We start from the raw sequence: 26610 nt of genomic DNA, 5'->3' as shown, positions 1-26610 counted from the left end.
ATTAGTTTGAATTAATACAGGTCTAGGCAGAGGAATTAGTGAGACAAGTGGCAGACAGACAGAGACTGACTGACTGTTTATGTTTCTTGATTTTATGTCTTTCAGCAGAACAAATGAGTGATAAAGACATCACTGTTACTTTCTTTTCACAGCAAGTAATCTAATTTCTCTCATTAAAATATTCCTGTTAGCCTCAAACCAGCACATCAGTATATGAGTTAAGAAGACAAAAGCTTTATTTCATTTGTTAAAACAAGATTTAATTTTTCTGTAATTGTCACTAGGGGCAGGATAGATTCCTTTCTGGGGTACATGTGGGCAGAGACAGAGCTGTACATTTTCTTCATTCCTGAAAGGAGCCAGGTCACACAGTACACTTTGTAAGTTTGTCAGGCTCCATCTTTAAATTGTGGAATAGTTTTTGCTGACACTGATTTTGTTTGAGAGTAAGTTCTTGAACCCTTCTTTTTCAGCTGTCTTAAATCTGCTTCCTCAACAATGGACTGAGGGCTGGGGTATTTTCCCCCTGTTATGTGCTCCTGTAGTGTTAGGTACTTAATCTGTGCACTATTATAGTAGAAGGTGAGAATCTGAAACCTTAAGTTATCAATACTTATTTTAGATGGTGATTAAAATGTCTTTTTAACCCAGTGACCACTCTAGCATTGAGGTAGGAATCCTGAACTTATTTACAGGAGCAGTAACTGCATGTAAACTCTTACAGTGCTCTTACAGCTATTCCATGTTTGTTAGAAATAGATGAGAGAAGTGTAACTCTGAAAAATAGTATCATTACACTTGCATATTATCTTGTCTGTTCCTTAAAGAAAAAAAAGTTTATAGAAAAAGGCATGTAAAATTTTTCCTCAGAATGTGAAAGGCATCATCTCATGTGCAGGAACATTTAAGTTACCTCAAACACCAGAGCATTTTGAACTGAACGTTTTCTCAAAATAAGGATTCAAGTATTTGAAAATCAAACTGGTGGGCCTGTGTACCAGTGGAGCATGAAGCCAATTTTCTGTAACCATCCTACATTATCTGAAGTAGTTTGTAAATCTTTGGCTTAACAGAAGATTTTTTTTTTGTAGTACCTGTAAAGAATGAATCATTAAGGAGCTCTTTTTGGCATTCTGTTTCTATTATGCAGTTTCTAAAAACATGACAAAAATGAAGTCAATTACACTGCTTCAGTCTGTCCTCAAACTAATCAGACTGCCTATGAAGGAAGATAACTATAGATGGACTTAAATTACCCTGAAGTGGCTTTCTCAGTATTGACTCAAAGTCAGGAGGCTTGGATGTTTATTCTCAGCTATGCAAGCGTAAACCAGTTCTTATGTGCTGTAGGAGGCTGCTGGCAACTAAGAGCAAGCAAGTCCATTTTAAGCAAGTCCTTCAGCACCACCAGTACCACACAAGGTATCACAATTGGAAGTGCTCTATTTTGTACCAAGATTTGAATTTTCAGAAGAAATGTTTAGATTTATATTCAGTGGTGCTTCAGTTAATAATACAACTGGAGGCCAGTTCAGCTGAACCTGGTATGTGCAGTATGAACAAGGTGAGTAAGGTTAGTATTGTACCATAATTTCATTGCTGCACATTCTCCTTCTCAATACTCACAACACATGACCTAGTTATTTTTAACATTGCTGTCTTTTAATTCTGTCTGTGGGCCTCAAGCTCAGTTTGCCTTAAAATTCTCATCGCTCATGTTGGAAGGATTCAATAGCCCCTTAACAATATTGCAGTAAAGAAAACCCTTTGCCCTTTAAGAAGGCACATATTTGGGGGAGGGTTGCTGCTTTTAAAAATAAGTACAAACAGACAAGCTGAGCCATAACTTGTTGATGATGGGAGAAATACCCAAGTAAAACACACAGTTGAAAACCTCTATTATTATGTGCTCGATTTTCCAGTATTAAAAAATGTGGTGGTCATATCACTTCTTTTTTTACCAATTACCTTTTGGCTAACTGAAAAAAAATGTTTTATTGGTATTGGAGGGCTTCATGGACTGCATGTATACTTTGCTTGTGCTGTACATTCCTTTCCCATTCCAAGGCTTTTCTCCCCACATAAATGTAAAAGTACAGAACACTGCTACTAATTTAGAATTGTTTTGGCATTTTCTGGCCATCTCCTGGTTTCAGTCAGATTGTCAAACCTCTGCATGATGTCTTTAATTCTGCCTTTGCCTTCAGACCTAGTCACATCTCATTAATCTTGCTCCCACTAATCTTGCTCCCTAACCTCTTGGCTGCACCTCTCTTCTTCCTGAGAACTGGGGTAAGGTTGAGAGGGCAAGGGGAGGTGTTGGGGTGGTTTGAGAGCCCCTCCTGGGGACTCAGGTTTCTGGGAGGGGAGTTGTGCTTTTGTATTGTTTATCCTTTGTATATTTCTGTATATAACTGTATATACTGTAAATAGCTGCTTGTATATTTGCTGCTGTAAAATAAATAGCTTCATTTATATTCCCAGGGTCCGTCTGAGTTAGCTGGAGCAATTCCAAAAGTGTGTGGGGGTGGGTTAAAGCCCAAACCATCACACTAATCAGTGTCTCTCTGTCCTCTGTTGAAATGCAAGGTGTAAATAAGCCTATTTTCGGGCCCATAGGCCCGCCACAACAACACAGAAGTGAAATCCATAATATTTTGTTTAGTTTGGGAAAAGCTAGATATTCTCTTGCCAAGAGAATGAAGTGCAACAATCTGAATTAAATAATTAGATTTTCATAATATATTAAATTGATTGTTAAGTGATGCATTAAACTGTAAAGTGATTGGCTAGTTTTTAACTGTTTCAGTGTCTTAAAAGTTATCAAAACTTCAGACAAGTTGGTGTTATGTGTCCAAGCAGTATTTCCATGCTGTAGTTCTTGCAGATTAATTGCTTTGTTTACTAGTTGTTACTGCTACTTTTTCTGAGGTCAGTGCTTACAGCACTAAGATACAAATCCAAATCATGGATTACCCACAGAGGAAATACAGTGCTTTGCATGTTATTATGGCGTCCTGCTTGTGTTCTGTTAAGAAGTATGCTGTTTATTCCATATCATTCAGTTCCAAAGGCAGTAATACTGATTTTCAGTAGTTTCTGTAATTATTTGTTATGGTATTAGATAACCTGAAAGCTTCACCTTCTAGAAGCAGGTAATTTATATGAAAATTTCAGTTTTACATTTGAAATTCAAACAAACTTCCAGTCTTTATAGATGTAGAGATGGAGAGGAGATGTGGTCTCAGGTTATCACTCAAGTCCAAAGTGAAAAAAAATCCTTTTTTCTCATTTCTGGTACTGACTAAGCATTTGAACCCCCTTTTCTCTCTCACCTCTTAAAAATACTGGACCCTGCACCATTTTTGAGCAGCCTAAGTTGGAGCCATTAAGGAAAACATTATTAGTGGGTCAATCTGTTGGAGGGTAGGAGAGCCCTGCAGAGGGACCTTGGCAGGCTGCATGGGTGAACAGAGACCAATGGGATGAGATTTAACAAGGCCAAATGCAGGGTTCTGCACTTTGGCCACAACAACCCCAAGCAATGCTACAGGCTGGGGACAGAGTGGCTGAGAGCAGCCAGGTGGAGAAGGACCTGGGGGTACTGGTGGATAGTAGCTGATGATGAGCCAGCAGAGTGCCCAGGTGGCCAAGAGAGCCAATGGCATCCTGGCCTGCATCAGGAACAGTGTGGCCTGCTGGACAAGAGAAGTTATTCTTCCCCTGTACTCAGCACTGGCCAGACCACATCTTGAGTACTGTATCCAGCCCCTCAATTCAGGAGAGCTGTTGAGATGATTGAACATGTCCAGAGAAGGGTGAAGAAGCTGGTGAGGGGCCTGGAACACAAATCCTATGAGGAGAGGCTGAGAGAGCTGGGGTCTCTTCTCCCAGACAACCAGCAATAGAACAAGGGGACACAGTCTCAAGTTGTGCCGGGGGAGGTCTAGGCTGGATGTTAGGAGGAAGTTCTTGACAGAGAGTGATTGGCATTGGAATGGGCTGCCCAGGGAGGTGGTGGAGTCACTGTCCCTGGAGGTGTTCAAGAAAAGCCTGGCTGAGGCACTTAGTGCCATGGTCTAGGTGGCTGGCTAGGGCTGGGTGCTAGGTTGGACTGGATGATCTTGGAGGTCTCTTCCAACCTGGTTGATTCTATGGTTCTGTATTTTCTGAAATTCTGTTTCCTATTCTAGTTTTTCCTCTTTTTTCCCTACAATATTCCAAATTAATATTTTTCTCAAAAATTTTTTTTTCAGTGTTTCTCAGTCACTCTTCTTGGTCTTCCAGGATGGAACCCTACAGTATGCTTAGTCTGGATGTCCAATATGCTTTCTTTCTCAAAATCACAGTGTTGTTTTCCAGTCTACTAGGCTGGTTCTTTTATAACTAAGATGATTGTTTTCTCCTTGATGGTTTTACCCTAAATTTCTTTGCCAAATAATATATTTTTGATGCTTATTAATGGATATGAGTTAAGTATCTTTATGTGGTTGAGAAAGGAGAAATACTCTATGTTTTTGACATTTAATGTAGGAAGTTGTCATATGTATCCATTTTTTTGAGTATCTTCTGTGCTGGTTTGAGGCTAACTTGGATATTTTAATGAGAGAAATCAGACCACTGGCTGTGATAAAAGAAAATAATATTCATGTCTGTATCACTCACTGGTTCTGCTGACAGGCATTAAACCAAGAAACATGAACAAAGTCGGTCAGTCTTTGCTGCTGATTGCTGTACTATCTCTCTCTGAACCTGTGTAACCCATACTAATAATTCTTCTTCTAACTCCTTATTGGGCAATCTCACTCCTGCATGTAAACCTTCTGAAATAAGGGAGAGGTTGGGAAAAACAGGAGGGGGAGTTAGATCGAAGCTCTCCTGGGCAGTTTCTGCTGTTCAGAAGAGGTTTTGAATTTCTGCATTACTTTTAACTTGTATATAATTGTATATAGTTGTAAATATCTGTGCATATTGTGTATATACCCTTGTAAATTTGTGCTGCACTGTAAAATATAGCTTCATTCCTTAACTTCCAGCCCTCCGAGTTAGTCTGGTGAATTGGGGGTGGTGAAACGCCAAAACTACCACACCTTCTTATAGAATCGTAGAATCAACCAGGTTGGAAGAGACCTCCGAGATCATCCAGTCCAACCTAGCACCCAGCCCTATCCAATCAACTAGACCATGGCACTAAGTGCCTCAGCCAGTCTTTTCTTGAAGACCCCCAGGGACGGTGCCTCCACCACCTCCGTGGGCAGCCCATTCCAATGCCAATCACTCTCTCTGTGAAGAACTTCCTCCTGACATCCAGCCTATACCTCCCTTGGCACAACTTAAGACTGTGTCCCCTTGTTCTCTTGGTGGTTGCCTGAGAGAAGAGACCACCTCCCACCTGGCTACAACCTCCCTTCAGGTAGTTATAGACAGCAATGAGGTCACCCCTGAGCCTCCTCTTCTCCAGGCTAAACAACCGCAGCTCCCTCAGCCTCTCCTCATAGGGTTTGTGTTCCAGGCTCTTCACCAGCCTTGTTGTCCTTCTCTGGACATGTTCTAGCACCAAAACATCTCTCTTGAATTGAGGAGCCCAGAACTGGACACAGTCCTCAAGGTGTGTCCTGACCAGTGCTGAGTACAGGGGAAGAATAACCTCCCTTGTCCTACTGGCCTCACTGTTCTTGATACAGGCCAGGATGCCACTGGCTCTCTTGGCCACCTGGGCCACGTTTGGTTTGTCATAGCAACATTTTTGTCCAGTCAAAAGGGAAAGTAAAGAACTCTGGGGAAGAATATGCAAGAAAGAGTCAGTAGGGTTATAAGTGATGAGAGAAGTAGTGGATTCTGTGGATGTTAATTTTGGCTAAGTGAAATCCTTTCTTTGGTTGGAGATTGTGCTTAAACTTCATCACAGATAAGCTGTGGAGGCTGACTTGACATTTAATGTATGTGAGGCTTTTGCAGAGTGACTTTCACCCAAACATTTTGCCATAGCTGTGTTAAGACTGATGATAATTTTGTCCTAGTATGTAAAATTGTATGTTTTGCTATTTAGTATGGGAAGTAATCTGGTGGACAAGACAGTGGACATGATTTTAAAGCTCTCATATGTCACACTGAAGGAAACAGAATCATAGACTCATAGAATGTCAGAGGCTGGAAGGAACCTAGAAAGATTATCTGGTCCAGCCACCCTGCCAGAGCAGGATCACCTAGGGCAGATCACACTGGAATGCATCCAGGTGGTTCTTGAATATCTCCAGAGAGGAAGACCCCACAACCTCCCTGGGCAGCTGGTTCCAGTGCACTGTCTCCCTCACAGTGAAAAAATTCTTCCTTAGGTTCACATGGAACCTCCTGTGCCTCAACTTCCACCCACTGCCCCTTGTCCTGTCAGTGGACATCACCGAGAAGAAGCTGGCTCCATCCTCCTGGCACTCATCCTTTACATATTTATAAACATTAATGAGGTCACCTCTTAGTCTCCTCTCCAAGATAAAAAGCCCCAGCTCCCTCAGTCTCTCCTCATAAGGAAGATGTTCAACTTCCTGTATCATTTTTGTGGAGCTGTGCTGGACTCTTTCAAGAAGCAACCTGTCTTTCTTGAGCTGGGGGGCCCAGAACTGGACACAATACTCCAGATGAGGCCTCACCAGGGCAGAATGGAGGGGAAGGAGAACCTCTCTTGACCTACTAACCACAGTGCTTCTAATACACCCCAGAATGGCATTGGCCCTCCTGGCTGCAAGAGCACACTGCTGGCTCATGGCCATCTTTCCATCTGCCAGGACTCCCAGGTCCTTCTCCCCTTTACTGCACTCCATCAGGTCAGTCCCCAACATGTACTGATACAGGGGATTGTTCTTTCCCAGGTGCATGGCTCTACACTTGCCCCTGTTGAACTTCATTAAATTTCTCCCTGCCCAACTTTCCAGCCTGTCTTAAGTCTCTCTGAATGGCAGCACAACTCTCTGATGTGTCAGCCACTCTGCCCAGCTTGGTTTATCAGCAAACTTGCTGACAGTGCACTCCATGCCCTCCTCCACGTCATTAATGAATACACTGAATCATACTGGTCCCAGTACCGACCCCATAGGAACTGCTGCTTACAGGCTTCCAGCTAGACTCTGTCTAATTGACCACAAAATAACCATGGACATTACAGGCAACCATGACCACAGCAACAGAGGTCTCTCATGTGAATCTGCCCCGGGACAGGCATGGAAAGCCACTGAGAAAAGTAGTACGTAGGGGGTACAGAGCTGGTTTAGCAGGTGTAAGCATTTTCAGTCATGCTTACTGTTGCTTTTATTTAGTACATGCAATTTGTTTTCCTTTACTTATTTCCGAGCTTGCATTTAGTATTACTGTTGTCTAAACATAGCCCTGAGGTTAGGTAAGAGCCTGAGATACCAGTGAGAACTGTTGAGTGCTACACAGTACGTTTTCAACATTGTTCATTATTGCAGTAACAAGGTAGCTTGCATATTTCTGAACTGCTGGTGAGGACTTGTAAAAAGGAGCTAAAAGCCTACAGTAACTGGAAACATGGTTTTATCTTCATGTCGTAATGGAGAAACACTTGCCCCCCTCTCCTCAGTAAATGCTTTTCAAGTCATACATCGCAGATTCTGGTGCTTTATGTAGTGTCTCCCAATATTTTGTTTTCTGTAACAAGTTTGATATCAGAAGTGGAAATAATTTTATAGTCCTTTCATTAAAAAAAAAAAAAAAATCCTTAAATGTGTATCAGTTTGTGGCTACCAGATGCCTCACTTTGCCAGAAATCATGTGTAGAAACACTCTAAAAAGGTTAATTGATGTTTCAGGATGTTGAATGTCTTCTGAGTTAACACAACTGTTGGCAGATGCATGTTACATTTTGCTTTCAATAAAATAGTCAGGCCACTGTGAAGTCTTAGGCAGCATGCTGTTTATTAATCAAAACTTGTTCTCGTACAACTACATTTAAAACAGAAAGGACACGTGAATTGTACAGGAGAACAGAGGAATTTTAAGGTAAAATAGAATAAAAAAGAGTTATGTCTGCTGTTCAGCTAGAAACTGAGTTGACTGTGCTGCCACATACGTTTTATTTGTTCTCAGCCCTCTGCAGTATTGCTGAAGAGATGTGTATTAGAAATTAGATAGAAGATATAAACTTGAGTTTCCTTACTTTCGATGGCTTGTTTTTCATGCTACATACAATACACTGTTTAACAGCTTTACAAAAGTATTAAAATTCAGGCTTCCTAGAGAAATGTTCCTGTCTCTGGTGGCGTATTTTTACAGTCCTGGTTAAGCCGCTAGCCAGTCTAAGACCTGGTTTCTATACTACTATAATAAAATCATTAAGTAACAGGTAGAAAGTCCTTTCTAAAATGCTGACTGTGGGGCTTGAACCTTAATGACTGCAGTATGAACATCACTGCAGTCCAGAGCTTGCCCAGTGTCTTCACATTTAACCTTAATGGTTAGCTGTTTTGTCAAAATGGCTGGTACAGTTTTCTGTTTTGCTTTGGGCCGCCCTCAGCAGTAGCCTCTAAGTCAGCATTTGGGTCCTTCTCTATTGACTATCTTCAATTTTGATAGGGGTCTTTAACTGAACTGAACTTCTTTCCTTGATCTGAAACCTAGAGTAAGGCAACATGATAAGATCTTTGTGCTCCTGAGAGCCTCAGAGGGTGTTTTAGTTGCTTTTTTCACTTAATTTTTCTGAAGTTTGTATAGAGAAAAATGTTTTGCAGCTGTGTCTTTCAGATCTAATTTGCTGGAAGATTCCACTTACTGGCCAGTGAAGTAGCTTAGCAGACTTGTCCATTGCTGTGATTGGCTTGAGTGCATCCGCAAAATCCACTTTGGATAGTGCTATACTTTTAGGTGGGATTGGCAGTGCCCTAGTAGTGATGTCAACCAAGGAAATCAAAGCAGGGGATTAATCTTAAAAATTAATCAACTTTTAGAATCCTCTGTTAAATTCAAGAGGAAACATGGTGGCTAAGGATAAGGAAATGGCTGTGGTGCTTAAAGTCTTTTTTGCCTCAGCCTTCTGTAATGGTACCTGTTGTATGCTGGGAATATAGCCCCCTGAGCAGAAGGTAGAGACAAGGAGCAGAATGATCGCCCCACGATCCAGGAAAGGTGGTTGGTGACCTGCTTCACCACACAGAAGACTATAGGACTGGTTGGAGTCGACCTGAGAATTCTGAGAGAGCGGGTGGAGGTGCTCACCAAGCTGCTTTCCATCATTATTCAGTGGTCCTGGCTTAACAGAGGGGTCCCAGGAGACTGAAAGTTAACCAGTGTGACACCTGTCTACAGGAAGGGCTGGAAGGAAGGTTGAGAAAACTGCAGGCTTGTCAGTTTCTTTCTGGTGTGATAGAAGCTGATGGAGCTGTGATGATTTGGGTGTTACCCAACCCCCCACACTTTAGAAATCACCCAGACTAGAGTCAGCCAGCTCTGGAAATTGAATTAAGCTTATATTTACAGCTTAGCACAATCTACAAGCAGATATTTACAGTATATACAGTTATACAAGTTAAAAGGTAATACAGAAACACAGCAGCCCTCCCAGAAACCTGAGTTCCCAGGAGGAGCTCCCAACCACACTTCCACCTTCTCCCACCCCTCTCTACCTTACCCCTGATGTTGCCTTGTGCCCAGGGAAGAAAGGCAGGTTGGCCAGGGGTGTTAGGAAGCAGGTGGATTAATCAGAGAGATGGAAAGTGAGGTTGGAAAGATGTAGCCCAGAGCTCAGACAGAGAGCAATACCTTATCTGTGCTTGGATTCTTTCTCTTATACATCTCAGCAAGCCTATGAGTGAAGTAGATATCACCATTGTTTCACAGGCTGTAATCTAGTCCTTCTCACCAAAACATTCTAGCTAGCTTCAAACTAGCACAGGAGCAGATCATCCTGAGTACCATCATGCAGCACATAGAGGGCAACCAGATGATTAGACCCTGTCAGCATGGGACTAACCTGATCTCCCACAACATGTTGCCTGCTTAGTGGATGAGGAACAGGCTGTGGATGTTGTGTATGTGGATTTTAGTAGAGCTGGATCCTAAAGCATTTGCCTGGAGAAACTGGCTGGTCATGGCCTGGATGGGCATACAGTTTACTGGGTAAGCTACATAAATATCTGAGCCTAAAGAGCAGTGGTGAATGGATTTAAAGTGAGTCGCCAGCTGGCCACAGGCAGTGTTCCTCAGGGCACAGTACTGGGGCCAGTTCTGTTTAACATCTGTTGGATGAGTGGAACAAGAGCACTCTTAATAATTTTCCAGACAGCACCAAGCTGGGTGGAAGTGTTGATCAGCTTGAGGGTAGGGAAGCTCTGCAGGAGGATCTAGACAGACTGGATTGGTGGACCAAGAGTAATTGTATGAGTTTCAGCAAGGCCAAATGTCAGGTTCTGCGCTTTGGCCACAACAATCCCTTGCAGCGCTAAAAGCCTGGAGAGTAGTGGCCAGAAAGCTGCTCATCAGCAAGGGACCTGGGATTGTTGACTGATGGCTGAATATGAGCCAGCAGTGTGCCTGGGTGGCCAAGAAGGCTCACAATATCCTGGCCTATACCAGAAATAATGGGGCCAGTAGTACCAGGAAGGTGATTGACCCCCTGTACTTAGCACTGCTGAGGCCACATCTCAAATACTGTGTTCAGTTTTGGGCCCCTCACTACAAGAAAGACTAGAGTGTGTCTGGAGGAGGACCGTAAAGCTGGTGAAGAGTCTGGAGAATAAGTCTTACCAGGAGTAGCTTTGGGAACTGAGATAGTTTAGTCTGGAGAAAAGGAGTCTGAGGGGAGACCTTATCACTCTACAGCTACCTGGAAGGAGATTGTAGAGAGGTAAGGTCAGTGTATTCAACCACATTACAAGTGATGGGACAAAAGAAAATGGCCTTGGGTTGCACCAAGGGAAAATTAGGTTGGATATTAGGAACAAATCTTTACTGCAAGGGTTTTCAGGTGTTGGAATGGCTTGCCTAGGGGAGTGGTGGAGTAACCATCCCTGGACGTACATAGAATCATAGAATCATAGAATCATAGAATCAACCAGGTTGGAAGAGACCTCCAAGATCATCCAGTCCAACCTAGCACCCAGCCCTATCCAATCAACTAGACCATGGCACTGAGTGCCTCAGCCAGGCTTTTCTTGAAGACCCCCAGGGACGGTGCCTCCACCACCTCCCTGGGCAGCCCATTCCAATGGCAAATCACTCTCTGTGAAGAACTTCTTCCTAATATCCAGCCTATACCTACCCTGGCACAACTTGAGACTGTGTCCCCTTGTTCTATTGCTGGTTACCTGGGAGAAGAGGCCACCCCCCACCTGGCTACAATGTCCTTTCAGGTAGTTGTAGACAGTAATAAGATCACCCCTGAGCCTCCTCTTCTCCAGGCTAAACAGGCCCAGCTTCCTCAACCTCTCCTCATAGGATTTGTGCTCCAGGCCCCTCACCAGCTTTGTTGCCCTTCTCTGGACATGTTCCAGCACCTCAACATCCTTCTTGAATTGAGGGGCCCAGAACTGGACACAGCACTCAAGGTGTGGCCTGAGCAGTGCTGAGTACAGGGGCAGAATAACCTCCCTTGTCCTACTGGCCACACTGTTCCTGATGCAGGCCAGGATGCCATTGGGAATCATGTAGATACAGTGATTAGGAATATGGTTTAGTTGAGGAGATATCAGTGTTAGGCTAATGATTGGACTCAAGGTTCTTAAAAGTCTTATCCAATCCAGGCTATTCTTTGATTCTGTGAATCTATAAACCTTGTCTATTATAACATCTTTAGTTCTTAGGCTGTGGGCATACTGTTAGTAAAGCTACACCTGCCACAAAATGAGCTGGACCAGGTTGACAGCATTTTATTTCTGTCCACCACGTGTTGTATTTATGCTTTCAACAGTGTATGTGTTGTCATGGGTTTAGTCAGTTGAGTCTGCTGATGGGTATTCAATGCCATGCTGATGTCATGCCAGCTTTAAAAATAAAGTGCTGGCAGGAGAAAGGTATCATGGGTCTTGAAGTTGAGGTGGTAAAATGAACTGCTTCCTGTTTCTAGTTGTGGCCTCTGGCTTGTGGTTTTGGGTCTTTCCTGCTGGGCTGACTGCAGGCTTGGAGGAGTGGAGGAGCTGTTTTACCATTGACTACTGGCTTAGAGGGGTGGGAAAGTTTTACCACTGGCTTCTGCTGCTACTTCTGCTTTTGCTGTGTTCTTTTCTGCAAAGTAGGCTCAGGTGATGTGCATTATATTATTTCTATTAAGCTCCTTATCTCAACCCAGGGGTTTTGTGCTACATTCCCTTCTGATTTGTGAGAGCAGGCTGTGTTAAACTAGTACTGTGCAAACTCCCTTATTTTTACCATAGAATAAAAACTCTACAGGGGCAGTTGTTGCAGAGCGCTGGCAGGCTGTAGTTCTTCCTGCTGGTTTGTTCCTACAGCTGTACATAAAGTCATTCTGAGAATGTCTGTGTCCTTCCATTACCTTTGTTTGGCCCTGCTAAACTGCCTTGAACTGACTGTGGTGCTTAATAGGTCATGTTATGTACTGTTCCTTTCAGAACTTAGTTATATGGCTGTCAGCGTTTGTTACATAATATGTGTAATATTGATGTAGTATACAAAGAAAGGCAATAAAAGATGCATTAATGTGCACATGTAAATGTTATAGCTGAAATAAACTTTGGAAGCTCTTCTCTTTGAGCTGTGCCAATGAAAGATGCTTCTGTCACTCACCTTCTCTCCTGTTTTTAATCTGGAGAGTCAGGGCATGCATTGGCTTCTCTGCTGTTCACAGTGCTGTTGCTGATTTTAGTTGAGTTATTGGACTGGGAAGAGATTAATTGAAATTTGGTGTGCTCTCACTTCTACCAAGTCAGCCACAGTATTTACTGGCACAGAGGAGACACTGAATTAAAGAGAACTTGTATGCAAATTAACTTGCCTGATGGTAAGACCTTTATATTTCTGCTCTACTGAGGAAGGCTGAGTTGTTCTCTTCTTGGGAACTTCATTTGTGTGTGAGATGTAGACTGATAATGTTTGATATAATTTTACATTAATAATTTAAAAGCAATCTAAAATGTAGTTTTGTTTAACTTTGTATTAAAAAATCTATTGCACACATGCTTAACTGTTTTTTTGCTTTTCAGTAGTAACAATTTCAGAAGAGCACAAAATTATTTTTGTCATTAACATCTGGATATGGTAGAACACCCATGGGTAAATCTGTTGATTAAGAAATTACCATTTTTAGTTGGTTTACCATTTCCCTGAAAGAAAAATAAATATGAAATAAAATTGAATCTACAACTTTGCTGATAAACTTCCACATGCAGGAGGAAACTACCTAATTTGGATCCTTAGCTGTGCTTTATGGACTGGTTCCAGCAGATCTGAGACATTCAAAGTTGCTTTATTTTGGGTGATCACAGGCAGTTTGAACTGATAAGTTTGGCAAGAGAAAAGATGCAAATCTGTCTTGGAGTACAGGAGAATTTGCAGGGTGTGCAATATATAAAAATACTTAACATTTGTGGATCCTGACATCCTGTACACTGACTCAGACCATTCACAGTATTGTAAGTTGACCTTAATGGATCTGACTGTAATCTGAATTTGTGTTTTTTAGCTTGAAACAATTGGATGGCAGCTTAATCTTCAAATGGCAGAGTCCATGCAAGTGAAGCAGAAGTCTCCTCGAGCCATATTAGAGCTGGGAGTGAGCAATGAAGATTCAAAGGTAGGAAGTGCATGCCTGTTAGAATTGGAATGAGTTGTGGTGATTAACGTGTGTTCAAAGTTTTGAGGCTTCAGTGGGAACTCTTGATTGCTTTTAGTTTCATCAGTGTCTTCATTTTCTTATTTCATAAAATTATAGTAAGCACTTGAAATTGGAAAGTGTAATAGGGTGCATGTTGGGTGGACTGGAAGCTGAGAGCTGTAACACTAGCATTTTGTCCTGTGGAGTAATAGAGAAATATCATGTAATATAGTTATTTTAGGTCTCTAACATATCTTTGTAGGTAACTTATTTTTGTTGCATAGTATGTGATTGGTAGTTTTTATACCTCTGATGCCTAGTAGCTTGCTCTCTTCTACCATGTGTGTAGCTATGTAAGATATTACTCATCACTTGCAACCTTTTTGTGCTAATAATGTGTTTATATGAATTATGACATAGTATGCAAGGGCCTATCAGGCAATATTTGGAGATTTTAAGGCAAAGTCTCCAGTTGAAGGATTGTGGTGGCTGGTGGCTTTTCAATGCCAAATTCACTAACAAACTTAGATTTTTAGTTAAAAAACTATCCTTTTTTAGCTAGCAGGTTCTAAATTAAACACATGGATTGCTTTTAACCTTATCTTGCTAATGGACATTGGAGTCTTCTGTGGTGTCTGTCAGAATGTTTTATCTGTGAAAAAGTCATTGTGAAAGATTAGGGGTGGAGAAATCAAAACTTACTTTTGCTTTAGCACTGCACTTAAATCACAGTAATTTTGCTAATGTGAGTGGAATTTCTGATTTACTGTAGAATAAACAAGAATGCTAAGCATATGTTTTCTGCACCAGGACTTGGCAGTGGTTTGTTTTTTTCAGCAGTACACTGCATGTTTTAAAAGCACATGCAGGAAACAGACAATAATTTATGTCCAAGCTGCTTTGGGCAGCACTGAGTACAGATTCAATTACTGAAGAATACTTTTAAAAATGAGGGGATAAAATGTCACTTTCACATGACACAGAAAGTTCATTTGTTTCCTTTACAAACAGAATCCAACAAGTGGATTCTTTTGTGATTGTTTCTTCTCTGTTTCTTTTGGCGGATATAATTGAATACCAAGTTCAGAATTATTTTGCAACTATTACAAGCCCAGCTAGACTTGTAACTGTCATTTAGACAGGACAGTGCAACAAGGAAAACATACTGATTTTTTCACGTTGCAGTCAATGTAGTTGAAAAATCTGAGTTGGTGTGAAGGATAACCACAGTTGTTTTTGCTGAGTGATACACCCTAGTACAAAACAGGTGTAAAGTTGGCTAATATCTGCTTATATACTGACAGAAGCGTTGGGGAAAAAATACAGTGTATTTTACATCTTCATTATCCTTTTTTTGCACAAATTACAAAGTTATCTGAAAATCCCAGATCCTCAAATTCACATGTGTGCCTCTTGTGCAGAAACTTGGCACCATTAGTGTATATATTCTCAATGATTGCCTTAATTTCTCTCAAAACTTCTTAATTTCTTATTTTGAAAAATAATTAATGGGTGTGATAGTTGGATTTTTTTCAGGAGAGATGGGAAATGCTGGTGCAGAGGAGGTTTTGTGGGCTGGCTCCTTAGGGGGCAGTAGTGCTCTTTGTCACACTGACTTTCTAAATGCTACTTTTGAAACAGTGCTCGGAATCAATTCTGAAGTCAGTCTTTGTGGGAAGTATTAAGTGTTTACATTTCTAATCTGTATATAGCAATAGAATTTTGTCTTGCTCATCAAAGAAACTAAAGCTTGTTAATAAGAAAAACCCATACTGAGCAAGTAAATGAAAATGACCATTATTTTTATTTTTTGTAACTCTAAGTAATTGCACTAGTACATTAATGTTTACTGCAGCTCGCTCCTGTTAAAGATTATTTGAATAGTCCTTTGTCAGAATCTGACACTTAAAATTAGTAGTTAAATTATGTCTTCAGGTGAGGTAATCAGAAAACCTGTGGATAGGTGGGTGTTATTTGTGTTTCATGAAATAAAGACTCAGATGATCTACTGTATGCTATATAAATATTTATTGAGTGTATTTTGTCAGCCACAGATGAAAATCAGGGTCCCATAGGTATTGTGTCACTGTAATTCAAAAGTAAGTTGGTGTTTGGTTCTTTCAGGTGATTGGAGCTGCTCGTGACATTTGCATGGCCCAGGAGTATGCTCAGCATAGCTTGTGACTAGTAGTAATTGTAATCAGATCTTGTGATTTTTGGTACTGTTTTTTCTGGGTTTTGCTGTGAATTTGCCCTTTGCTCAATACTTGGATGGCATACTAGCCTTGATTTGGTTGTAAGAAGTATTTTGCATATGCCATATAAAGTTTTTCACAGTAACAGTGGTTAGGTGTAGGAATGAGTTAGCTGGAGAGGTTTCAGGGTAACCAGCCTTGGAGGTACTCACAAGCTCGTGGGATGAGTTTCTGAGCATCCTGACTGAAGCATGGAGTTAACCCTGCTGTGAGCAGGGTGAGGATTGGATGCCAAACCCTGCCTGCCAGCACAAGTTGTCTTGTAATCTAGGCTCCTTTGCAGCTTGGTTACTGATGGTGTTTTGTATAAGGAGAAGAAAAAAGCAGCTTTCAATTAAAAATTCAATTAACAGCAGCTTCTTACAATGATTCAGAATTTGAAATGTTTAATTGCATTTCTAAATCTGAGGGTAGTGTAATTTCTATGAACCAGGCACACAAAACAGGCTGCTGTAATAGAAAACATCTTTTTGAACTGTGAAGTCCTTTCATTTCCATACTGGCATTTTAACTAGCTGAGGTGACATTTAGAACTGATATGTAAGATACTGGCTATGTATAAGGGTTTTCTTGAATAATATAATACAATTTCAGATTTTTTTGGGGGCTGTCGTATTGCAACAGAACAATCTGGGGATTTTTTTACAGACCATTATTATTTTTATGGCTAACAGAGTGAATTAACCAGTAGAGGGAGCACAAATTAACAATTCTGATAATCTGTGCTTCTAATTATGATTTTGATTTGCAGACAAAGACTGATCCCAAAAAGTGCTGATTTTATTTAATACCTGTTTCCTTCAGTAAATTATTTAATAACTGTGCACACAGGCACACATTTGCACATTCTTTCTCACTCTTAATAGCAGTAATATCTTAGGCCATCTAGTCCGGACCTAAACAACATTTGCTCTAACCCTAAGAGCCATATATATCAAAACAAAACAAAAAAACCAACATCGTAGTAAAAGCTGTAGAAAAGGCCTGAGGGCTTCAGAAATGTGGAGAATATCTCTGCAGGGGAATGTGAGAAGTAAAAATGTGTTCTTAAAATGTTTCTGCTATGCCTCTTCGGTTGGAAGATCCAGTAAGGTGCATTACTACATAAGCTGTTTATTATTATGTATTTTTAGGTATGAACTGTAGTGAACTTTTATGCTTTAAAAAATTAGGATAAATGAGCTATTCTTGCCCAGTGTTGTCTCATGATAGTAATCTGTTTTTTTCCCAATAAATCTATTCCACAGATTCCATTAGATTCTGTTATCTAATTATAGTTTGTTCTATGGAAGACTTTGCTCTTTTCTTTATTTTCCTTTCTCTTTCTTCCATAATTTCACTCTTAACTATTAAGGAGCTTCTTGGAGTAGCTCTATCTGAATGCTGTGTATAGATTCCTAGTGAGAATTCAGTACTTCATTCCTTCATTATGCCTGTATTTGTAGAATTTGATTAGAGGATTTTGTCTGCTGATGCAAGACAGAAAAAAAGAAAAAGGTAAAAGTTCTGGGTTTAATGTAATGATTTCAACAAAAGACAGATAAAATTATACTCCCTTTATGTTATTTTAACTCAATTATCATTAATTTCTAGATTCTCTGTAACATGAAATGTTACAATAGAAATATTTTAAACTATTTTCTGCAACCATTTGTTCAAAGTCAAACTGACTGCATGTGAAGCTTAGATGGTGATATATAGAATAATAGAATCAACCCAGTTGGAAGAGATCTCCAAGATCATCCAGTCCAACCTAGCACCCAGCCCTATCCAACCAACTAGACCACAGCACTAAGTGCCCCATCCAGGCTTTTCTTGAACACCTCCAGGGACGGCAACTCGTTATTGGTATCTTTCTACAAAGTTAATAGAAGTGTGGACATCTTAAATATTTTTTTTTTGTTTGTGTACTTGGTAAGATAAAAAGACATGATGGTTTGTGTTTGTTGGATGATTTTTTTTAACCAGTATTTTATTTTCTTTCCTATGTTTTACAGGTGTTTGCACTATGAACAAATATAGACCTTAGCTGTTTGGCTGTGTGTACTTCAATAGTTACGCCGTTTGTTTTTCTGGGTTTGCCATTGTGAATGCTTTCTGCATCTTCAACAGTGCACCAGAGTAGATGAGAAACAAAGCTTTTATTAGAGCAGAGCTGGAGCAGCCAATTTGGATGGTAGAATGTGATGGTTTGAGTGTTACCTGCCCCCCCCCCCACTTTGGAAATCACTCAGACTAGACTCAGCTGGCTCTGAAAATATGAATGAAGCTTATATTTACAGCTGGCACAACATACAAGCAGATATTTACAGTATATACAGTTATAGACAGAAATATACAAGGTAAAAGGTAATACAGAAACACAACTCCCCTCCCAGAAACCTGAGTCCCCAAGAGGGGCTCCCAACTGCCCTTCCACCTTCTCTCACTCCTCTCAACCTTACCCCAGTCCCAAGGAAGAATGGAGGTTCAGCCAGGGGGTTAGGAAGCAAAGTGGATTAATCGGAGAGATGGCAGAGTGGCTAGAGAGAAGTGCAGCTCAGAGCTCCCAGGCAGAAGAAGCAATGCCTTATCTATGTTTGGATTCATGTTCTTATACTTCTCAGTAAGCCTATGAGTGAAGTAAACATAACCATTGTTTCCCTTTCACAGCCTGTAATCTAATCCTTCTCACCAAAACATTCTAGCTAGCTTCAAACTAGCACATAGAATCTATGCAGAATGTTTGGCATACAGGCAGGACTTGCATTTGGGTGAGTATTTATGGAAATATGTTGATGCTTCCCCTTCCCTCTCAGTTTAGATCTTTGCTTCCCTCTAATAGAAAGTTCTATTTGTGGAGTAATGTAACAGCGAGGTTGATGGATGCTAGTGAGAAGTTCCCATTCCAGAGAGATAGGAGATGGCAGAGTTGAGCACAATATGCCTCTTTTCTTTGTCTTCCTAGTCCTCAGCTTTTGGGATGATGCATTTTAGATGCCCTTTTTTTCTTTTCAAAAAATACAGAAGTAATTTGTATGTGTAGGGCCTCAAAAAAGGAGGGCAATTGAAAGAGATACGATGAAGGAACTGTGATGAGGTGCAAAGATGAAGCAATTATAAATTGCTTCCCAAATTCATCAGCTGCCTCTGAACCACTTTCCATTCTCTGGAGGACACTAGCCTTTTCCTTCTCAGAGTGCAAACATGCTTGCCTGTACACTCTTGAACTAAGTTTAGTCTTTTCATCAAGAAGATTTGTAAGTTTCTAGAATTGAAAAAAGTAAGTAGGACAGGCTTAGATTAATAAAAAAATGTTTAAGGATGAGATTGAGAGAAAAGGTGGTTTTTTACTTCGTATTTATAGTAGGTAATTGGAGGCCTGCATAGCCTCAGATAGCGCAGTCCTGGTTCAAGGTCTTCCTGAATTTCTGTATACAAGCAAGGTTGCCGCTTTTGGTGAGGTACATCATGAAACTAATTTTGTTCTGAGAACTAAAATCTAATAAATACTGCTGCAGATAAGAAAGCAGAAACTGCCCGAAGAGGAGGATTCAGAATACTGAGAAAAGTCTTCTTATTTTTAGGAGCTGTAGTAAGAATGAATGTATAATCTTGAGGATGTGGAACAGCTCAGAAAAATGAGTCTGAAATTTATAATTCATTTCCAGGCTGTCACGTTGCTGCAGAAAGCTGTCAGAAATTTCATTGCTCAACCATGTGAGCCAGAAATTCCACATTTGCAATGCACAGCAATTTTTGAATTAGACTGTTTTTCATTTAGAATGGCTATTATCTCTGATTAAATCCATTTAATTAGAGGGGGAAAAAAAGAAGCTGCAGTCCAAAATGTACAAAATTCTGAAAGGACTTTGTTTTCTTACCTGTGTAGATATGGACAGCAGAATAAGCCAAGTCCTGTAAGTTATGAGTTGTATGACACTTTACTTAGAAGCCATTTACCAGATTATGTGACTCTAGGAGAATGCACTCACCTCTGGCAGTTGTACTGCAGGATACAGTTAGTTATCTGGATCCATTCATGATGTTACATGATTCAATTACCCAGCTTATAGGAAGGATCTCTTTGCAGTATTCTTCTGTTTCAGATGGCTGTATGCACAATTTCTGAGTAAGATTTTTAACATTATATTTACAAATCCCATAACTGCTGACAGCCTCCCCACATTCCCAGTTCCAACTTTTCATGTGTCTCGGTATCAAGAAGATAAAGAAGAAAATGGTCACAGCTGACCCTGTACAGTTGTTGTGGCCTTGGGTAACCTCAGCTCATAGCCAGTACTGAAGGTCTTATTTTCTACAGAAGTAAAATGAATTGTCCATTATGTGTAACTTTATCATTGTCAACCCAACCAAGCAGCAGAAAAGTAGTGGAAATATTTAAGTTTAAACTTGGTGGTTCATTTCATTGCTGGGCAGAGTTATACTTTTAAGGTCTTGAAGACATGTGAAAAATGCAAAGATTTGATGGTTTTTTTTTCCATTTAATGCAGTTGTACATACTGTATTTTTCATAAAAAAAAATGTTTCCTGTTTGCTGCAAACTGGTTTTGCAGCCTTTGTTCTTCAGTCTTTTCAGATCAAAAAACATTCATGGGATTCATTGCAAATTTTAAATCATAAAATCATAGAAGCCACCAGGTTGGAAGAGACCTCCAAGATCATCCAATCCAACCTAGCACCCAGCCCTAGCCAGCCACCTAGACCATGGCACTAAGTGCCTCAGCCAGGCTCTTCTTGAACACCTCCAGGGACAGGGACTCCACCACTTCCCTGGGCAGCCCATTCCAATGGCAAATCACTCTCTCTGTGAAGAACTTCTTCCTAACATCCAGCCTATATCTCCCCCAGCACAACTTGAGACTGTGTTCCCTTGTTGTATTGCTGGATGTCTGGGAGAAGAGACCAACCCCCACCTGGCTACAGCCTCCCGTCAGGTAGTTGTAGACAGCAACAGGGTTATCATCTTTGTACTTTCTTCCCTGCTAGTCTCAAACTGCAGAGTTTTAGCATTTTTTTGTATTAATTTGTGTGTAGCAATGGAAAGTAATCCTATTTTCATTAGTACTTTTGCTATACTTTTGCAGTACTTCCTGATAGTACCAATCCCTTAACTTTTACCTGGGTAATGAATAGTGTGATCCTTTCACAAAGGTATTGAAGACCTCTCCCACGTCTGTTTCTTCCTAAGGGAGAAAGATAAAATAGTATTGGAAATGGGTGAGGACAGGGAGAGTGAGATTAGAAAGAATAATTTATTAGTATCAGAAGTGGGTGAAGTTAGAGACATAAAGTTGAACTTTCTCTAACACGAGGTTACCAACATAGTTCTTGTGCATGTGTCCTTTGTTAGAATGAACCTGACTGCTGCCTGTGAAACCTGGAGGTAAGGGCAGAAGAGTACAATGTGTAAATCCAGTTCATCTGCTTTCTACTACAGCTCTTTAGAAGCAGATTTGTACATATGCACAGATATGAATAGAGACCTATAACTTAAGTTTTTCTGAATGCTAAAAGATATAAATTTTGAAAGATCACAGGTATCATGTGAGTAGCATTTTATGGTATTTAAGTCAAATAGGTGGTATCTCTTGCATTACATGGTAATTAGTAGGAAACACAGAAGAGATGGAATATGCTCTTTATGAATTTAGGAGGAGAACTTTTTATGCATGAAAACCCTGGTGTTGAGGAAGCTGCACAGAGCTACCTATACATGTGTCTGTGTCTTTTCTAAGTACTGCTGGAAATGCTGTTTGGTTTTCCATCTTCAGCTTCTTAGTTATTCCATCTGCAAAACGGGTGAACATATTACTGCTCAGCAATTGCAGCATGGAGCATCTTCCTAATGGAAAGTTTTGTTACCTGCCAGTCCTTTAGTTTTCATAGTATCACAGTATCACCAAGGTTGGAAGAGACCTCACAGATCATCAAGTCCAACCCTTTACCACAGAGCTCAAGGCTAGACCATGGCACCAAGTGCCACATCCAATCCTGCCTTGAACAGCTCCTGGGACGGCGACTCCACCACCTCCCCGGGCAGCCCATTCCAGTGTCCAATGACTCTCTCAGTGAAGAACTTTCTCCTCACCTCGAGCCTAAATTTCCCCTGGCGTAGCTTGAGGCCTTCCTTTGAAGGGTTCTAAATGAGAAAAGTTGCAAGTTCTGAAAAAGGAATTTTCATGGGTTTTTTTCCTCATTAGACTTATACATCAAATACTTCACTTCTCTAAGAACCACCAGTGCTATGTTTTTCTGTATGTAGTTCCCAGGTAAGGGATACCTTCAGAACTTGTTGGAGGAGATAGGATTGTCTTCAACAGTCATTGTTACTGCCTGTTCATTTATACTGATGCTTCAGAAGCAGTTGCTTTTCTCCTCTTTACTGTAGCAGTAGCTTGGGAGCAGTCTGTTACTTGCTCTTCACTTCTTGGGTGGGAGCAGAACTCTTTGTAATGCCTTGTCTTCTGATAGCGCATAGTGTTCCGGAGTACTCCAGATTCCTTTCTTCTCCCCTCCCGCCACCTTCCCCTCCCCCCCGGGGTTTGAATGGGGAGGAGAAGAAGGAGCAAACACTGCTCCCCCCACTCCCACCTTGTCCTGCAGGCTTGAAGGGGGAACATCAGGATTCTCCTTTCCGCACATGCGCTAACCCATGTGGGAGCCTGTGCTGGAGTTGGGCTGGTGGTTGGCTGGGTTTTCGTGCCCAGTGTAAAATGGCAAATGGACTTTGCCTAGAAAGGCATAAATAGAGCAAGGGAGATTCCTGCCTTGACCGAGCTCTCGACAAGACAGATTCCCACTGTGAATCCCTGCTTTTGGATAGCTCCTTCCTTTTGCATGTAGAAGAGAATACAATATGCATGTCTGCCTAGCCTGACTGCAGTGCCTCACCTTTTCTTTATATGGTTTCTTGTTTTTTGTCAGGTTTATGAAAGGATGAGAAGAGGATAGGGGGAACTTTCTGCCTTCATTCCTGTGTTAAACAGTGCTGTGTACTGAAACACTGCTTATTAGGCTCCGCAAAGGGCACAGATAGCAATGGAGCTTTTGTGCTGTAAGCAGAATGAACAATTTCTGTGAAGAAACAGACAAACAATCTAATACAAATGACAAATCCTATGAGGAGAGGTTGAGGGAGCTGGGCCTGTTTAGCCTGGAGACGAGGAGGCTCAGGGGTGATCTTATTACTGTCTACAACTGCCTGAAGGGTCGTTGTAGTCAGGTGGGGGGGTGGCCTCTTCTCCCCGGTAACCAGCAATAGAACAAGGGGACACAGTCTCAAGTTGTGCCGGGGTAGGTATAGGCTGGATATTAGGAAGAAGTTCTTCACAGAGAGAGTGATTTGCCATTGGAATGGGCTGCCCAGGGAGGTGGTGGAGGCACCGTCCCTGGAGGTGTTCAAAAAAAGCCTGGCTGAGGCACTTAGTGCCATGGTCTAGTTGATTGGCTAGGGCTGGGTGCTAGGTTGGACTGGATGATCTTGGAGGTCTCTTCCAACCTGATTGATTCTGTGATTCTATGATTCTATGAAATGGGTTCTTGCTATCCAGCATAAGCAGTTCTTTAGTAATTTTAATATATTTTTATTCCATTTTCTTCATAGAGTAAATAGCTATACTGACTTGGTTGAACTTGAGCTGCTGAGGAGGACTGGCAGGAGTTTTATTTCCTGTTTTCCCCACTGTTTCCTTTCCTCTGCCTTTTTTTGTGTGTGTGTGTGCATGAAAAAAAGCATACCTGCATAAACTTCTTAGACTTTTTTTTATAAGAATTATTTAAGTATTTTGATGCAAGTGGTGTATTTTGCACCTCTGCAAGTTAAGTGGATGGATTAGATTGTAAACACCATGATTATGTTTCTGTTTAAATTGCATGAAGCATATTCTAAGAAGGGAGTTGATCAGGAGAGTGTAAGAGTAGTCACTCAGTCTGTGAGTGTCCTATGTTGATTATCTGTGTAGCTTCTGAAAAGTCTAGCTGTAAGCTGGCATATTGTATCCTAGATATGATCCCACTCTTCTCCTGTGATAAGTCTTTATTATTTTCATTAAAAAATCTTGTAGGCTAGGAGTTCACTATAGCTAGTTTCTGATTTGTAAAATGTAGTATTTTCAATCCATTTTGCTTAAGTATTGCTGTAGGGTATTTTTTTAAGGCCAGATTTGATGATAATATTCTCTAAATGAACATTTTTAGAGTTGCCATAAATTTGGGGGTGTTTGTTTTCTTGCTGAATGTTGTGTTGCCTAAATAACTTTTGTCATGTTTTATCTCCATGTACATGAAGCAAATTAATTGAATTAGTCTTGATTTTTTTTTCCAGTGGTATCAGATCATTTTTTTTTGATCTTCAGTTGCAGTAAGCCTACTTATTCCAGTTATTTTATTTGTATAGGGTTTGGTTTTTTTTTCTTTTGCCTATTTAGACAGAGTATTAATTGTTTTTCCTTGAAAATATAGCTATACTGTGTGTAGTGATGAAATAATACCAATTTCAACATCAAATGCAGTTGAATCATGGACATTTCTAAAGCAATCCTGAAACTGAAGTTGTGTATAATATCTGCCTTCTGCAGGCTGGAATTGATATTTACAAATATGCAATTGAGTTCTATAATTTTAAGCATTTCATTGCTAGCCTAAGTATAATTACATGCTTTTAAAGTCTATTTGACTGTCCTTAGATGCTGAAAGATGTTTCTTAATGAACTGAAGAGCTGAAAGTAAATGACATTTAGCAAGTAATTTATGGGAAGTCTTAAAGGTGCAGGAACAAGCTGTCCTCCGAAGGCTGAAAGATGAGTTGGCATGGAATAAGGTCAGTCTAGCTAAATAGAGAGACTTGGTTGCAGCTTAGGGAGGAAAGGAGGGTTTATGGTCCTGAGAAGAAGAGACAGGCCGCTCAGGAGGACTACAAATAAGGTTGTGCAGGGAGAAAATTAGAAGAATCACAACCCATCTGAGAATTAATTTGGCTTCAGCTGTTAAAGAGGACAGGAAATGCTTCTACAAATACACTAGCAACAAAAGGAGGACCAAGGAGAATATCTGTCCTTTGTTGGATGCGGTGGGGGGGAACAGTGTGTTCAAGGATGAGGAAGAAGTTGAGGTACTCGATACCTTCTTTGCCTCAGCTTTTAGTAGTAGACCACTGTTCACTGGATACCCAGCCCACCTGAGTGGGAAGATAGGGATGGGAAGCAGAATGAAGCCCCCGTAATTCAAGAGATGATAAGTCACCTGCTACATACTCGAGTCTATGAACCAGGATGGCAGACAGCCAAGGGTGCTGAGGCAGAACTGCTCACCAAATCACTTTCTGTCATTCCATCATTACTAGTAAACATCAGTCCTGGCTATCCAGGAAGGTCCATCTGACTGACATGCATCTACAAGAAGGACTGGAAGGAGGACCCAGGGAACTACAAACCTGTCAGTCTAACCTGTGCCAGGGAAGTCCTGCAGCAGATCATTGTATGTGCAGGGCAACCTAGTGAGCCTGGGTCCATGAAGGGCTTGGTGAACCTTATCTCTTTCTATGACAAAGTGACCTGCTTAGTGGATGAGGGAAAGGCTGTTGTTCTAACAACATGTTGTTTATTTGGACTTTTGTAAAACCTTTGACACTGTTTCCCACAGTATTCTCCTGGAGAAACTGGTTGCTTATAGCTTGGATGGGTGGACACTTCTGTGGGTTAAAACTGGATGAATGGCTGTGCCCTAAGAGTGGTGGTGAGTGGAGTTAAATCCTTTTGGTGGCTGGTCATAAGTGGCATTCCCTGGGGCTCAGTACTGGGGTCAGTTCTCTTTTCTGAATGTGGGGCTCAAGTGCACCTCAGTAAGATTACAGATGATGCTAAATTGGGTAGGAATGTTGATCACTTGAAGATAGGAAGGCTCTGCAGAGGGATCTGGACAGACTGTGTTGACGGCCTGTAGTCAGACCACACACACAAGGCCAAGTGGTGGCTACTGTGCTTGAGTGACAGCAACCCCATGCAGTGCTACAGGCAGAGTTGCTGGAAAGCTGCCCATCAGAAAAGGACCTGGGCCTGCTGGTCGACAGCCATTTGAAATTGAGCCAGCAGTGTGCGTGAGTGACCAAGAAGGCCAACAGCATCCTGGCCTGTATCAGGAACAGTGTGACCAACAGGAAGAGGGAAAAGATTGTGCCTCTGTGCTTGGGTCTTGTGAGGCTGCACCTCAAGTACTCATTACAAGAAGGACATTTAGGTGCTGGAGCAGTTCCAGAGAAGTGCAGTGAGGCTGGTGAAGGGTCCAGAGAACAATTCTTAGGAGGAGTATCTGATGAACTGGGGTTGTTTAGTCTGAAGAAAAAAAGGCTGAGGAGTGACCTCCTTGCTCTCTACAGCTGCCTTAAAGGTGAGATGAAATCTGTCCTCTTCTGCCTACTACCAAGTGATAGGGCAAGAGGAAATGTCCTGAAATTGTGCCAGGAGATGTTTTGTTTGGATATTAGGAAAAACATTTTTGCTGAAAGGGTGGCCAGACATTGGAATAGGTTGTCTAGAGTGATGGTGGAGTAACCATCCCTAGAGGTGTCCAAAGACATGTATC

General features: G+C 41.1%; 1 protein-coding gene across 5 annotated transcripts in view; it reads left to right on the top strand.

Moving 5' to 3' along the window:
- The window catches only part of COMMD10 (COMM domain containing 10), a 139167-nt gene that overhangs the window by 21485 nt on the left and 91072 nt on the right, over positions 1 to 26610 (top strand). For all 5 annotated transcript variants that reach the window (XR_010301284.1, XM_064140110.1, XM_064140109.1 and 2 more), the window contains exon 5: positions 13643 to 13753. Coding sequence is in view for 4 of the 5 variants with exons in the window: in XM_064140110.1 (XP_063996180.1) it covers positions 13643 to 13753 (111 nt within the window). In the remaining variant the exon portion in view is untranslated. The remainder of the gene's footprint in view (positions 1 to 13642; positions 13754 to 26610) is intronic.

The sequence above is a fragment of the Pogoniulus pusillus genome, chromosome Z, assembly GCF_015220805.1.
Source record: "Pogoniulus pusillus isolate bPogPus1 chromosome Z, bPogPus1.pri, whole genome shotgun sequence".
NCBI lineage: Eukaryota > Metazoa > Chordata > Aves > Piciformes > Lybiidae > Pogoniulus > Pogoniulus pusillus.
The sequence above is the reverse complement of the archived record's forward strand: the minus strand, read 5'-3'. Positions and strand labels throughout refer to the sequence as shown.